Genomic DNA, 16,859 nt, shown 5'->3' on the forward strand with positions numbered 1-16,859 from the left:
ACAGACAGATTGTTTCACTTTTAACTGACCATATCACAATTCCAGTGGGTTAGAAGTTTACATACACTAAGTTAACTGTTCCTTTTTTTTTTTTTTTTGTTTCATTTTCTCCCAATTTGGAATGCCCAATTCCCAATGTGCTTTTAAGTCCTCGTGGTCGCGTAGTGATCCACCTCAGTCTGGGTGGCGGAGGACGAATCCCAGTTGCCTCCGCGTCTGAGACAGTCAACCCGAGCATTTTATCACGTGGCTTGTTAAGCGCGTTGCCATGGAGACATAGCGCGTGTGGAGGCTTCACGCCATCCACCGCGGCAACCACGCTCAACTCACCACGCGCCCCACCGAGAACGAACCACATTATAGCAACCACGAGGAGGTTACCCCATGTGACTCTACCCTCCCTAGCAACCAGGCCAATTTGGTTGCTTAGCAGACCTGGTTGGAGTCACTCGGCACGCCCTGGGATTCGAACTAGTGAATTCCAGGGGTGGTAGCCAGCGTCTTTTACCACAAAGCTACTTAGGCCCCCAGTTAACTGTGCCTTTAAGCAGCATGGAAAATTCCAGAAAATGATTAAGCCTTTAGGCAATTAGCCAATTAGCTTCTGATTGGCTAATTGGAATCAATTGGAGGTGTGCCTGTAGATGTATTTTAAGGCCTACCTTCAAACCCAGTGCCTCTTTGCTTGACAAAATGGGAAGATCAAAAGAAATCAGCCAAGACTTCAGGAAAAAAAATTGTGGACCTCCACAAGTCTGGTTCATCCTTGGGAGCAATTTCCAAACACCTGAAGGTATCACATTCATCTCTACAAACAATAGTATGCAAGTATAAACACCATGGGACCACACAGCCTCAGGAAGGAGACACATTCTGTCTCCTAGAGATGAACGTAATTTGGTGTGAAAAGTGCTTATCAATCCCAGAACAACAGCAAAGGACCTTGTGAAGATGCTGGAGGAAACAGGTAGACAAGTATCTATATCCACAGTAAAACGAGTCCTATATCGACATAACTACAGAAAGGCTGCTCAGCAAGGAAGAAGCCACTGCTCCAAAACCGCCATAAACAATGATCTGATGAAACATATGGAACTGTTTGGCCATAATGACCAACGTTATGTTTGGAGGAAAAAGGGTGAGGCTTGCAAGCCAAAGAACACCATCCCAACTGTGAAGCATGGGGGTGACAGCATCACGTTGTGGGGGTGCTTTGCTGCAGGAGGGACTGGTGCACTTCACAGAATATATGGCATCATGAGGAAGAAAAATTATGCGAGTATATAGAAGCAACATCTCAAGACATCAGCCAGGAAGTTAAAAAGCTTGATCGCAAATGGGTCTTTCAAATGGACAATGACCCCAAGCATGCCTCCAAAGTTGTGGCAAAATGGCTTTAGGACAACAAAGTCAAGGTATTGGAGTGGCCATCACAAAGCCCTGACCTCAGTCTGATAGAAAATTTGTGGGCAGAACTGAAAAAGTGTGTGAGGCAATTCCAGCAACTTATTGTGAGAAGCTTGTGGAAGGCTATCCAAAAAGTTTGACCCAAATTAAACAATTTAAAGGCAATGATACCAAATACTAACAAAGTGTATGTAAACTTCTGACCCACTGGGAATGTGATGAAAGAAATAAAAGCTGAAATAAATCATTTATCTCTACTATTATTCTGACATTTAAAAAAAAGTGATCCTAACTGACCTAAGACAGGGAATGTTTCCTACTATTAAATGTCAGGAATTGTGAAAAACTGACTTTAAAAAGTATTTGGCTAAGGTATATGTAAACTTCTGACTTCAACTGTATCTACTTATGAATAATATATATATATTTTTGCATCATTAAATAGATATAAAGGTACTGAGGTAGGTAAAAGTAAAGCATTTTTCTCTTTAATATTCTTTGAAAAAGGACAGTTCCTCTAGGAATACATTCATACCTGTGCTTACTGAGGTTGGTGAGATGCTGAGGTAGACAAAGTCATACAGCTCAAGTAATCCCTGAGATCAAGAGAGGTTACAGTTTACTGGTGAGACATGAAAGTATGCCCTAGTCTGACCTTTTAGAGCTGCAGTCAAACCACACTTGATAGCATTTATTGATTAGCTCTAAGTCATCTCATTCAAGATTTCAAGTCGGAAGCTTATCAAGTCAGGAGAGAAATTTTCCTGCTGATGAATAGTGGCTTCACTATCTAACGGGTTATGGTCACCAGTTTATAGAAAGAATAACAAGATTAATCTAAAACGGAATAAATATATATAACAGACTTTGAAACATCACATCTGGAGAACATTTCCAAAATTTGGCCCCTCAAGTTTGACTCATTTGTTAACCTTAAAGGTGATGTGTGTAATTTTTTTACATGTTAAGATTTGTTAAGCCATTTGTAGTTTGATTCCCTAAAAATATGGTGCTGCAGTGCTACCAAACCTGTTTGAAAATAGTCATTGTTTTTGTAATTCTGTTTGGTGCCACTAGTGGTGCAGAAATTATACACTTCACCTTTAAAACGGTCTCATCATATTAACAGAGAGCCTGACACAATTTGAAAGTGTTCTGTTTCCAAGGTGTAAGAATGTAAGATATGAATTGGCCAATCAGAACTTAAGAATGCGGTTGTTTCCAAAGTCAACCACAACAATCAGCCCATCTGGAGTCACTGCAACACCTGAGGGTCGGTCCATCTGGCCTGGACTTTCCCCTTGTCTACCAAATTTGCAAAGGAAAGTTCCGTCTGCCTGGAACACTTGCACACGGTGGTTTCTTGAGTCGGCAACAATGATGCGATTCTCACGGTCAACTGTAACGCCTTGTGGACGCAAGAATTGACCGTTTCCAGAGCCTTCTGCACCCAAAAAGCGTGCTGACTGACAGTTTGGCTGGATCACCAGAAGACGGTGGTTGTTGAAGTCAGTGACAACTAAGTGGTCCTCGCAGGTAAAGGCGACACCCCGAGGAGAGTCAAAGTGTTTCCAGTGGACTCCTTCAAAACCGTACTTGTTAATGAAAGAGCCATCTGAGCCAAATAATTGAATGCAATGGTTACGTGTATCTGACACAAGGATCTTTCCAGTTGAGTTGACAGCCACGTCCCAAGGATAGTTGAACTGGCCATTCTTGGCACCCTTCTCTCCAAAGGTGAGCAGGAATTTACCCTGGAAGGTAAAGATCTGAAGGCGATGGTTGTCCTTATCGGCTACCACGATGCGCCGCTGACAATCGCATGCCACACCAGCTGGTCTGTTGAACTGGCCAGGCCGTGAACCGAGACTGCCAAAAGCATGCTGGAACTCTCCATTGGGCCCAAACACTTGTATGCGGTTGTTACTGCGGTCAGCCACCATGACAAACCCTTCCGCATCCACAGCAACACCCCATGGCCTGCACAACTGCCCTTCTGCTTCTCCTTCACTGCCAAAGGTGGCCACTGGTAGACTGAACGAACAGAAGGTTCGTAAGGCAGTCACTTGCACAGAAAACGGACTGCCCTTTATGTGCTTGTTGCAGACAAGCACCGACAACAAGCCTTCCCCTTCACTCTGGAGCACATAGGTCAGACTGTATGTACCGTCATGATGGTCCAACACATCTGCTTCAGAAACACTCCCATCAGCAGCCAGAACTACAGCTGACACAGGGTCCCCACCTTTTTGTCGCCGCTGGCCCTCATGGTCATTCACCGTCAAGGTAAATGTAGCAGGCTTTCCCCGCAAGGCAGATCTGAGACCCTCTCCCTGGGCTGTGCTGAGCAGGGCAAAGGCATTGGCACTGAGCTGGCCGAGAGAGCGCAGGGTCTGGAGCAGGGCTGAATCTGGTGGGGTAAAGAGGAAGTGCTCATCCTCTTGTGGATGTAGTAATGAACGTAGTGCTTGAGTTTCCTGTGCCTGAGCCAGCATTCGCTCCCGTGCCACCAGAACGCCTGTAGTGCCACTAACGTCTTCCAGGAGTTGTGTAACTGCAATCACAGTAGAGTCCAGCTTACACAGGTGTTGCCACAAATGCTCCACCTGCAAGTAGAGGGACTTCGCTTTTACCTGACGGATTTTCTCCACCTAAGAGGACATAAGTGGAAAATAAAAGGAGTGTGAGATGAGATGCAGGAAATTTGAGAGGGTATGAAGAAGTTGAGAAGGTCCGGACTTAAGGACACCCTTTTGAACAATTGTCTTCCGTTTAAAGAAGTATTCTAAAGGTGCAATATGTAATTTCTAGGCCCCTAGTGGCACCAAACAGAATTACAAAAATGATTTTTTTCCAAACAGATTTTAACACTCCACCCATCTGGAATTATTTTGACAAAACAGGTTGTCCCGCTTAAAACTCATGCTATTGGTTACAAATTGCAATTTTGTTTGGTGTCGCTAGTAATGCCATACTCCATTACGTCCAGAGTTCATACAGCTGTAACAGACAAAAGCTAGGTTTCCATCCAAGTTGCAAATTTAACATATGCAAAAAAAACTTGCATTGTTTTTGCGATCAATATCGCAAATAAAGCAGCGTTTTAATTCCATGTGTTCAAAAGAACGAAATCTTCACTTCCGGAGAAATTATAGCCACCGTGAGTGTTTAATAAAATACTGATGGTTTAGAGCATGCAGACAAAACACTAAAGAACTGTCTCATGTCTGGCAGTGACAGCACGTCACACATTTCTGGGAGGGCTATATGTGTGCATTCATCCATCCTTATGCCTTTACCGTGCGGATCTATAACATATTTTTCAAAAGTGTCAGAAATGCTCTTTGGCACGGTTCAAGTTTGTATTTGAATTATTTGCTCTGTGCAGGCTTTGGATTTTCTAAACATCTTTATTTCCGGATGACCTGAGCAACATTTCGATAATTGGTCTGCTGTTTAGTCCAGTCATGAACGAGTTATTCAGTCATATGACTTTTTTGATGTACATCTTTTATTCCTTATCAATTCAATAGGAGTTTATTCGGTAAATGTGTTTCCATCATGGTTTATGCACATTTCTTCTTATCTGATAAAAAATGTATCCACCTCATGAGCGTATATGTTTTATGTGCATTTTGGAGATTTTATACCATCCAGCAGTTTTTATGCGATATCCCAAAATGCGCATAAAAAAACGTTGATGGAAATATAGCTTAAGAGACAGTTACAACACACATTCCAACAAACAGAAATACAAAACACTTGCCTTCCAGAGTAGCTCACACTCCCGTTCTTCAATGGCTTTTTTATGGCAGAGAATAATGGCTTTCACCTCTGTCTGAATCATCTTTGCCTTCATCTCTACTTGCTCAGCTGTAACCTGTGCCCTCTCTACACTAACCTACACACACATGCGAAGACACACAAAGAGAAGAGCATTTTAAAATTCAGCTCTCCTAATTTTCAGTAAACATGAACAGACAACTTGCATGTATAGTTAGGACTTAAACAGACATGCTTCTAGGTCAGGGGTCTGCAACTTTTGGCATGCGGAGGGGTAATCACTGGCACGCCAGCAACGGCGAGAGAGGAGTAGAATTATATAAATAAAACAATTCCGCACCTGCATTCCAATCTATATCTTTATGCAATCCTTCCTCATAATCATGCAGTGTGTATTCATGAGCTGAATGGGAGACTATAAGTTAAAATGTTAGGAGACTGCAGTATACTCAACAGATTCGTGCAGCGCGTGCAAGCTATTTGCGCTTCACTTTCGGTTAATCACGAGTAAACGCACCCGCTTTGCTTCGGTCAGGCTGTGCAGATGACAGCCTACATTGTTTCATTTGTTTCTTTTTGCTTTCAGAACAACACGTGATGTAATAAGGAAACACCACTATAAATCCTTGAGATTTTCAACCCAGCATACATGTACACCCTCCTTAAACCATAGTCACACCCAAAATTACATTAAACGATTTAAAGAGAAAACATAAACCCACACTGTGTGGTTCAAAAATCTGAGTCTAGTCAAAATATAAATTAAACCTGGAAATAAAGTTTTAGGATTTTGCAGGTGCGATTCACCGAAAAGGGCAAAATTGTTTGATCAGCTTGTGAAGCGCGAATGGCTTGCACATGCGAATCTCATCACACTTTAATAGTGTTTAGTCTCCCATTCAGCTGATGAAAACGCGCAGCATAGCCATTGACCAGGAAAATAAAAAATGGCACTCCATGTCAACAAGGTTGCCGACCCCTGCTTTAGGTCTTAGATCTTTTTAGTGTTATAGTTAAACACATGAAAAATTAATAATGCTACATCTGTTGTCTTCAAATAGTGGCTCTGAATGGTTTTATTACAAACATTACAATATTAGAGATCAAGATTTTTTCCTTTCAGGATGCAAACATTCTATCTAAAGAAGCAGTATAAAATTGACCAATGAGAGGGCTTCACCTCAGCATCCAAAGCAGAACCTCAGATGTCAAAGGGTGGGATTATAGGCCAACTGAGGTAATGGTGTTAACATGCAAAGCATCCTTGGACATTAACTCGTTAAAAAAGAAGGGGGAGAACATCTGTTTAGAGCATCACCTCCCCCCTTTCTTTTTGGTTTGTTCCTGTTTCAGGTACCACCCCCATGACCTATGGAACAGTCTCTCGGGAGAAGAGGAGCTAAGGCTTTTCAATGCTTTACATCTGAGTAAGACTCCACAAACTACATTATTCACTGCAGTTACTGACATTCATATGGTCCATGCAAGTTGTGATTCCCAGTTAGAAGAATACCTCTTAGAGAGGAGAGCTATCCATCGATCTATCCATTATTACTTTATAATCTGTTATAAGAACAAAAGCCAAGTTGAGTGTATACTACCATTAATGTAAAAATAAAGAAAAGATTACCTGTAAAGCTTGTCGTCCCTGCTGTGCCACAGTGAGCAGTTGGAAGGCAAGTGATCGAGACTCTTGTGCGGCATCTTGCAGGTACACCAACCCATGACTGATATGAAGACCAGCAGCACAATCACGGCACACAGGCATAGAGCACGTCTCACAGAAAAAACAGTACAACTAGAGTGTGAGAGAGACAGAAAAGAGATAATATGTGGAAAAAAAAAGTCATACACGTGCTACAACTATTTCATGTTCTAAAAAGTATGCTAACTTGCTATTTCTGTAGTATTCACTATGTATACTTACATTTACTTTAAGCACAGAATTTAATGCACTCAGTTTTGGGGAGTAACGGGATTACGTATTTAAAATACAAAATATAAGTAACTGTATTCCACTACAGTTACAATTTAAATTATTGGTAATTATAATACAGTTACATTCAAAAAGTATTTTGATTACTGAAAAGATTACTTTGCATTTTATTGTCATTTGTTTCATTTAATATTTAGTCTTTTCAGATGGAAAACATTTATTCATATAAACGATGCGATTCAAAGTGCATTTAAACAGCGGTGAAACACTTTCTCATGTGTTACATTAATATGAGCAGACAGAGAATTAAGTTTGGAACAGAAGAAATAGAAATAATCCTTGTGTAAATTGTCAGCTTTATGCTAAGCTAAAATGCTATTTCTAGCCATTTTACATGCACATATTACCAGGCATGATCATTATTTTATCAAGAAAATTCACGTTGGATCATAATTAATTTTTTTCTAGTAAGACCTTTGATATTAGGGCAAAAATCATATTCTTGATGATAATTTTTGTTTTTTTCTGTAAAAATATAAACATTAAAACGATCAATTAGATTGATCTTGTTTTAGAAACAACACTGAATAAGATATTTAGGTTTTTCAGAGAATGTATTTTTAACATGTGTATATTGTTTTACTGTACTGACAGAGTTTTAATAGACAAAACAAGTGAAAAAATCTACCAGTGCTGAAGTAGTAATCCAAAGTATTTAGAATATGTTACTGACTGGGGGCATGGGTAGCTCAGTGGTAAAATACGCTGGCTACCACCCCAGGGGTGCTGAGTGACTCCAGCCAGGTCTCCTAAGCAACCAAATTGGCCTGGTTGCTAGGGAGGGTAGAGTCACATAGGGTAAACTCCTCATGGTCACTATAATGTGGTTCGTTCTCAGTGGGGTGCATGGTGAGTTGAGCATGGTTGCCGCGGTGGATGGCGTGAAGCCTCCACATGCACTGTCTCCATAGCAATGCGCTCAACAAGCCATGTGATAAGATGAGCGAGTTGACTGTCTCGGACGTGGAGGCAACTGGGATTCGTCCTCCGCCACCCGGACTGAGGCGAATCACTGCTACCATGAGGACTTAAAAGCACATTGGGAATTGGGCATTCCAAATTGGGAGAAAAAGGGGAAAAAATACATTACTGACCTTGAGTAATCTAACAGAATATGTTACAAATTACATTTTACAGCATGTATTCTGTAATCTGTAGTGGAATACATTTCAAAAGTAACCCAACCCTGAATGCACTCAACTTGACCTGTTTCCAGTGCAACAAATGAACCTGAAGCTGAATTGAACATGCATTAAATAATATCATGTGACAAAACTCTAGCATACTACTGTTGAAATTTTCATCCGTGTATAATGGGCATTTTTTTTTTGCCATATTCAGTATATACAACATAGTGTGCAGTAAGCAGTGTTAGTATTCCATTCGTATCATAGACCATGTCATTATTTTCTTCCTTTTTTTTTTTTTTTTTTAAAGTAACATAAGTACAACATGCAACACATATAAACATGGACAGGCACAAGGTCACATTTAATTCTTAAGTGCTGCCCTGGTCAGCTTGGCTCATTCTTCAGAGGAGTCAACTCTGTAGGATCAATAATCCATCAGTCACTGATGGCAGATGGCACTTGGGCTCTTTAACATATAGTGAAAGGGACCAAAAGACAAACACCTCATCCATATTCGCAAGTTTAACGAAGCGTGCTGATACCCCCACTCTTCCTGTCCCTTTTCTTACAAAGAAAGACTGTCTTAAGAGCTGCATGCATTGTGTCCATTTTAACTGTGAACCATTTCAACAGTTTGAAAATTTTACATTTGTGTATGTTTTTTAACTACCATGCACAATATACATTTATTGCATGGCTCTCTGGAATACCTGATGCTGTTTGGTCAATCACAGCATTCTACAATGACCATTAAATTGTATAATTGACGCAAACAACTGATTTCCTGCATAGCTGTATTATTTTGTATGTCACTCCATGATCTCCTCAAATATTTAATTTCCATTAATGCACTAAGTTGTCTATTTAGCAGAATAATGTGCAGTCAGTTGGTCACAATTGCAAAATAATCCCCTTCAGAATGACACAAAACCTGATCAACCTAATTTGATCAGGTAATCAAACCTAATTTGCAATAATGACCACATGACTGACTGCAAATTATACCTTACACATGTAGTTTGTGTTATGCTGACAAATTACAAATGTCGTTTTTTTTTTTTTTCACATTTTAAATAAATACTCTAGGTTTAATACAAGTTAAGCTCAATTTAATACATTTTTACTCATTCCTCCTCTTCTTTAAAAAAAAAAAAGTTACAAGTAGGCACTTATGCTGCATTCTATTCAACTTGGAAAGTCTGAATTTCTTCCTACTAGGAAAAGTGCAATGGAACTTTCAACATGGAAACTCGTGTGGAAATCATCAACTCCTATTCGCCGAGATGCAGGTGCATGATGTCACACAAACATGTTGGTACCAAGGGAGATGTGCAAAGTTAGTGATAAACATTCACTTTCATTAAAATAATTTCTCAAAGTTCCTACATTAGGCCTACATGATATTAAACCTTGTTTAACACATTTTTGCAGAGACAGGTGTACAAAACATGGTAAATTATACTCTCTTTTGATAATTGTACCCCTGTAGCACAAATGCTAGTGCTGCAGCATTGTTTATCATTTGGGTTGCTAGAAGACATCTCTGGTGACAGCCGAACACCTGCTAAGCTAACGGGAGCTTTACAGTTTCCTTGCATGTTATCTTCTGAGCATCTGCAAAGTAATGCCTTTACAGTCAGAGATCGGAGATATCAAGTAGGAATATCCCATATCTGACTTTGAATGGAATGCAGCATTACAATGGAAGTGAATGGAGGCAGTTTTTATGTTTTAAGGCAAAAATATGAAGCTTAATTTTATAAAAGCACTAACATTAATTCTTCTGTTAAAACTCGTGTATTATCTGTAGTGCTGTTAGTCATTTAAAATATTTAAGCAGTTAATTGCATGATTTCACATAGTTAATTGCAATTAATTGCCGATTTTGAAAGTGCTGAAAATGTACTCTTTATATACATCATCTTGTTAAAATGCATTTTTCACCTACCACAGCGATCCATCATCAGTGACTTGTATCACATGTTTGGCTTTTAGCTGATAGTTAAGACTTGAAGAGCTTCTGAGGTAATTAAATTCTACCTTACATATTTAAATTTTCGTTTTTATGGTCGTTTTAGGGTTTACGGATTTCCGTTATTATGGCAACGAAGTTGTAAAATTACAAGATACAAGTTTACACAGAAAAGCTTAGTAAGCAATTTTATCCCACTGAAATCATGTTAACACGCATGTTGCTTATGTCTCGTGGTTACACTTTTGAAGAAAAAGAGAGAAGTCAAATTATTATTATTTTTTGTGGTAGTCAACATTATGACACAAATGCTGTCAACTGAGCTTAACTTGTATTGAACCTGGAATATTCCTTTAATACATTTTTATCTTAATATATTTTATACTTTTTATTGTTATAAATTTGCATGGCATTAGTGGGCTTTATACTTTCCTCTTGAATAACACAAATGCATACAAACAGAAAGAGAGGGTAATCTCACAGGCTCAGCTGCACTTTAACCATTCCTGAAACAGATGGCAATTATGGGTCTTGCTACAGGGCACAACTGTGTTAGGTAGAGGAGCACAATATCAGCTGATTTGAACACCCCAAGCACTGAGGGGGGGGAAAAAAGGTACACCCTTAAGGCACAAAGCCATTATATCACACAGAAAGCACCATCATCTGGACCAGCCAGACAAGATCAGCAGGGATTTTGATGTCTCTGAGATAGCAAAGTATATTGTTGGCTGAACCCGAACGTTATAATGTAGACGACAGTCGAAGAAACACAGAAATCTCTTTTACCATTATTGGAGCTTAAAACGTAATTCCTAAAAGCTGCTGTGTGCAATTTTTACAAGCTTAAAACAAAGAGGCAACTGTAAGTAAGGCATTTGTAGATTGATTTCCCCAAAAAGTATCAACACTGATACTTGGCAGGATCACAACATTGCTGTTTGCTTGAGAATCCCGACATGTCAAAATTGGCTCATACAATGGCATGAGTTGTGGGGTGGGCAATCTGACTGCTGTTTCTCTGATCAATGGCCAGACTCTCGCATTGAAATGGGAAACAGTATGTTTTAAGCTAAAATCAGCCTGAGCTTATCGAAATTCGAAACACTGCCCCCAGCGGCCATAGCAGTAAGTGTTGTTAGGCATATGGGCACGTGTGAGCTCCATTTTCTGTGTGTAAAGTCCGCAGATGGGCCCTGAAGGCGAGTTGTGAAGCAAGTTATTTTGAGCTGTACAGGCTGTAATACAGTGAAGAGGAAAAATGCAACCTACGAATCGCGTTTGTAACAGATTATGCGAACATGATTACTTTCTCTTTTTATTTTCTGATGCGCATCCGGTCAAGCCACAAGGGAAGGTTAACATGCAGGAGCCGATGCAAACAGGTCTGATAGGAGATGTTCCTTGTCGAATTGGCATAATGTGCCCAATCCTAGGGTACCGGAAGTATTGGAAACAACAAGCCAACTTCCAGTGTGATCATGTTGCAATGGCAGACAGGGGTTGTGTTGAGAGAGAACTTGTTTGAAAACACTCATTATTTTTGTAATTCCATCTAGTGACACAATCAAACAAAGAAGGAAGAGCTCAGAACCTCAACAGATCCTTTCCCGTTCTGTGCGATCATATGCATCAAATTGTAGAAAGCTGAATTAGAACAAACTTTTTATGTAATGTTGTTCTGATTATTACTGAACCTTTCTGTATTTGGACTGCTTCTCAGGAAATCTCTCTATACCTGCAGTAAGGAGGGTTCCTCTTTGAGGGACAGTGTTCATTTTAAAATAATGCAGTGCAGCTGATACTTTGTGACATTCTGACCCATGTCCCCTGGCCCCGATTAAACCCAACTTGAGACATAGGACACAGAGGGATGCCATCATGGGGGTTACCCAGGAAACGATGCTTTCTCTCAATTTGTACCAAATGAATCACATTACCTGTGTCAGTATATGTGTGTAGATACCTCATCCATCCATCTATTCATTCATCTATATACTTATGTGACTGTTATTGTACTGTATATAGATTGCCTGGGATACAAGTAAGAAAACTAAGAAAATGCATTCATTTGACATTTTCAATGTGCCATGAATGACTAGAAATAAAAGAGAGAAGGTCCCCCCTGTCCAACACAGAACATTTCCCTCGACCTATTTCCACCACCATTGCCCTCTTTTCTCCCTACTACTTAAGGACTAACTTAATACTCTTTTAAATAAACCTGGCAGATGTTACAGCTCCAAATGATCTGACATTAAACATTAATAAATGCACAGAGACACACAAAAAGTCTCACAGTGATGGGAGAAGATCTAAGCTAGTGAGCAAAGTAATCTACAGATGAAAAGGGTTTAAGTAAAAAAATAAAATAAAAAGTCAAAGATGACATCAACAGTCAACTTTACTAGTAGTTTAGTGAGTTATCTAGGAATCTACGTCATAGAAAACTACATAAAAATCAACAACCATCCAAACTTTTTCCTCCTTTTCTATTTAATATATTTATCAGTAGCATATCAGTGCAACTATACATTTTCTCATTTGACAAGTAGATTCAGCAGTGTGAGTTCCTCTGTTCGGGGAGCTCATTTTGAACTCAACAATCAATGAGTAAATCACACATATAGGAATGAAGGGAGGTTAATAGGCAATATACATTACTGGATATCCTGACCTGTCCTGTAAGAGACATCGCCAAGACCAAATTGATGATCAAAGTGCCTGTGTGGACTAGTGAAAGCCTTTGAAACAACACAAGTTTACTCATACTGTAAGCTATAAAATTGTACTGAATAAAACAATTACTTGGCTAAACAACCATGACGTATGAAATTAAGTAGCTTCTATTCAGAAACGTGCATATTTACCTTGAACTTCTTTGGCTTAAAAATCCATAAAATTAATTTTTTATGTATTAACTCAAACGATCAAGTACAGAACAGATATTGTGGAGAATATCCATAAACCCTTTCGCTTGAATAAATTAAGTATGTTTGTTTGGTCAAAAGTAACTTTTAAGGGCATTTAATTAATTGATATTGAGATTTTAGCTATTTTTAGTATTATTGATGTTTATTTATTTATTTAATTAACTTTAAATAGCTGTTTCGTGTAAAGTCACCATTTGGGTGATTTGTGTTACCTTTGGTGAATATGGATCCTGTTCAATCATAGTCATTCTGCCTTGAACATGTAAATATGCATAGCTAAAGTGCAGCTTAATCTGCATTTCTTTGGCGAATCAAGTTTAATGACTGATCTAAGTCATTATTTTCTTAAGAGCATATTAAAGTAAAAAATAATAATATAGACGTTAGTTTGAAACAAAGTGCTATTAGTTGATAAAAAGGGATGTCACACAAATAAGTTTTAAGTAAATAAATTTGAACGAACTGATACACTTGTGTATATCTAACAAAGGTTTTCTAGTTATGCTGACATAAATATGACCATAAGTAGAATTTACTTAAAAAGTGTGAGGCAAAATATTTATTTTCAGTGAATGGGACTGCACTGAATTATGATACAAATGTTTCCCTACATTATTTTATTAAACTGTTTTTTTACAATTTAAACGAGATTTTTTTAACCACTAACCTCATTGACATGTTGCTGGCATTTAGCCCAGTCCTGAAGATAGGGTAATAATGTAGGGTTTGAGTTGGGGCCGTTTGGGAGCTCGAGCTTCACACCTGCACGGTTCATTGCTTGTGTCTTCTCCGCCATGAGGTGATCTTTGGTGAGGCGCACCCGCTGGTGAGCGCGCACGCAGTTAACACACAGGTACTCCTGACAGTCCAGGCAGTAGGAGCTCGCCAGGTTCCCCTCATCGCAGGAGCTGCACTGCGAGTTTGAGAAACCAGCGCATCGCCCGTCGTTATCTCCATTATCCTCCGCATCAAGGAGTCTGCTGAGAAGCAGATTCATAGAGCAAATGGAGTCAAACCCAGCCTCGGACATGAGTACCGTTTTTTTTGCATGTGGGACAGCGGAGGTCGAGCAGCTCCCCGGGGCTGTGCCTGGCCCTCAAACACTGGCAGCAGAACGCGTGACGTGGAACGTCCGAAACTCTGATGTTGAGTTTGAGGTCTGAGATGAACAGGAGGATGCTGGTGCGGAGGGTCTGCCGCAGAGCTCCTGACAAATTGGACACCTCTGCAGGTCCGAGTCCAGGGAAGAAGACTTATGCAGCCGAACCACGGTGAACTAAATCATTACAGCTTCTTCTGGGTCATTACAGCAACATATTCCTTTATTTTGGCCACAATGGACTGTCCAATCTTTTTAAAATTAGGCAAAGACACAAATAAAAACAATAAAATAATAATAATAATAAATAAATACAGTGATTTCACTATAACTCTTTTTATCTTTCTCTTCAAAGATAGCCTATTCAATTAAAATGATAAACACAGCAGCGAATTTTGCTATGCTACAAATGGTTTAGTCTGGAACATTTAACACTTTTTCATACGCAAACGAACAGGCAATTTCCTATAGTTTTTATGGATAGTTAACGATATAAAAATAACTGTAGACACGATGCGATTTGTCCAGTCATCGTTATAGAGATTGTTTTTTTTTTCTTTCTTTTTCTTCCACTATTTCTGGTCCATAAAATGTTACCAAAAAACAGCGTTAGAAGCCCAATGCTCAAAATTAATGATATCTGATGTTACATCCAAAAAACTAAAATATCCATCAAAACACACAACTTTTTGCTCTGATTCCGCTCTTGCTTCATTATGCTCCTCGGTGTAAGTATTGTCTTATGTTCCAGCTGTGATCGAATCAGTGTTGAGGTAGAGAAACGTTTCCTCTTTAAGTATGAGCCCCCACCAGCGTTCAGCAGGGCAGCACGCGCTGATCATCCGTGCAGCATGCGCGCGCGCAGAACGCCCACTTTATCCTTTAAATAAAAAAATTAAAAAACACTTCGACCGTACGGAACGAGCACTCAAATATGAAGATGCGCGCCACCCACCCCACAAATCTGCTTAATTCCGTGAGAGAAGTGATAAAACTTTCATGCTTTAGACTAGAGCTAATCGCACTTCCGGCTGAACAAGTTTAGGGGGTTTGGTAAAGAAGGAGGGGGCTCAGCGTGTGGTACGTGCGAGAGAGTGAGGGGGGGGGAGAGAAACACAAATGTGTGGTCGCCGGTGACAGTACCATATGTGAAAGGCGTGCTAATATACAACGTACACGATCTATAAACCACGAATTAATTTAGAAGTAATACGTATTTATCGTTGTGATTATTTATAAGCATCATACCCGTAAAGGAAGAACGAAACATTCCATGAACAATTTGTCTGTGTATACGAAATTATTTAGGCTACGCAATTAAATGATCTCTCTCTCTCTCTCTCTCTCTCTCTCTCTCTCTCTCTCTCTCTCTCTCTCTCTCGAGGAAACCATACAATTAAATGTATTACAACAATTAAAAACAACTGTATGCCCGTCTGGAATTTAACAAATAGCCAGTCGTCAATAGGCCAAATTAAGTAAAAAAAATAAATTAACTTGTAAATTTAACTTGTAAATCAATTTGTATTAGATTTGTTTATTCTTTTATGTTTTAAAATTGAAATAGGCTAAAATGTTTAATGCTAAAAAGGTAAAAAAAATTTTTTTAACAAAAGTGTTTGCTTTAACGTTTCATGTAGCAATAGACAAATAGTGTCTTTTTTTATTTAAATGTATACTGCCTCTTGAATCATTTGTGCATTATGTGCTACACTATTTAAACATACAAATTCTGAAATATTACTGTATATTTTACAAACTTCAAAACAAATTAATTACAAATAATGAAAATATTAGAAATTCGCATCAAATTTTGAAATAAAACTGAGTTAGATTTGCGAAAATGTTTATTTCCATACATTTCTAGCGCAATTTCACGCAAAGAATTTACGGTTCCAGAGGTTTATAGGCTATTTCAGACCTAATGTTTTAGAAAATCAATCCAATGTGGAGATAGGGATGATACTGACAAAAAAAGCATACTCAACTTATGAAAAATAAGTTCCAGATCATCTGCAACCAGTGGGAGAGGAATTTTTGCTAAATACCTAAATTTATATATATATATTTATTTATATATATATATATATATATATATATATATATATATATATATATATATATATATTATTATTTATTTTTTTTAAGACAGAGACTAGTGCCTTCAAAACAGAATAAGACTAACATAAGGTGTGTTCGACTTGAACTGCATCTCGATTTACCGGTTGCAGTCGGCGTTGAAAAGAGAGCAGTTCAGCTTCTGGTCATCTGCTGAACCTACTCCAGTCACGGAAGATCACGCGATGTTTGTTGCTTTATTGCAAAGGTAGTGGATTTCAGATAGATGTTTGAAGTTTACATAAAATAACCAGAAACATTGTTCATTTGAAAAGGTTATGTGCTGCTTAATACATTTCCTGTTGTTTGTATAAGAAGGTCCAATAAAAGCCTGTATCATTTTAATATCAATAAAGGAGTCAGTATTTTTAATCATTTTTAATTTTTTTATTTTTATGAATAAATATGATATGACTATGAC

The 16,859-nt window shown here is 38.7% G+C and overlaps 1 protein-coding gene across 1 annotated transcript; it reads right to left on the reverse strand.

Annotated features, from left to right (window-relative positions):
- Positions 1-1,255: 1,255 nt before the first annotated feature.
- On the reverse strand, positions 1,256-15,590 carry LOC127421645 (E3 ubiquitin-protein ligase TRIM71-like). Its single transcript, XM_051664775.1, is given in 6 exon segments — positions 1,256-4,058; positions 5,174-5,308; positions 6,821-6,988; positions 13,889-14,257; positions 14,259-14,473; positions 15,569-15,590. Coding segments are annotated over 6 exon segments (2,364 nt in total). The 3' UTR covers positions 1,256-2,603.
- Positions 15,591-16,859: the final 1,269 nt, after the last annotated feature.

This window comes from Myxocyprinus asiaticus, chromosome 30 (assembly GCF_019703515.2).
Source record: "Myxocyprinus asiaticus isolate MX2 ecotype Aquarium Trade chromosome 30, UBuf_Myxa_2, whole genome shotgun sequence".
Taxonomy (NCBI): Eukaryota; Metazoa; Chordata; class Actinopteri; order Cypriniformes; family Catostomidae; genus Myxocyprinus; species Myxocyprinus asiaticus.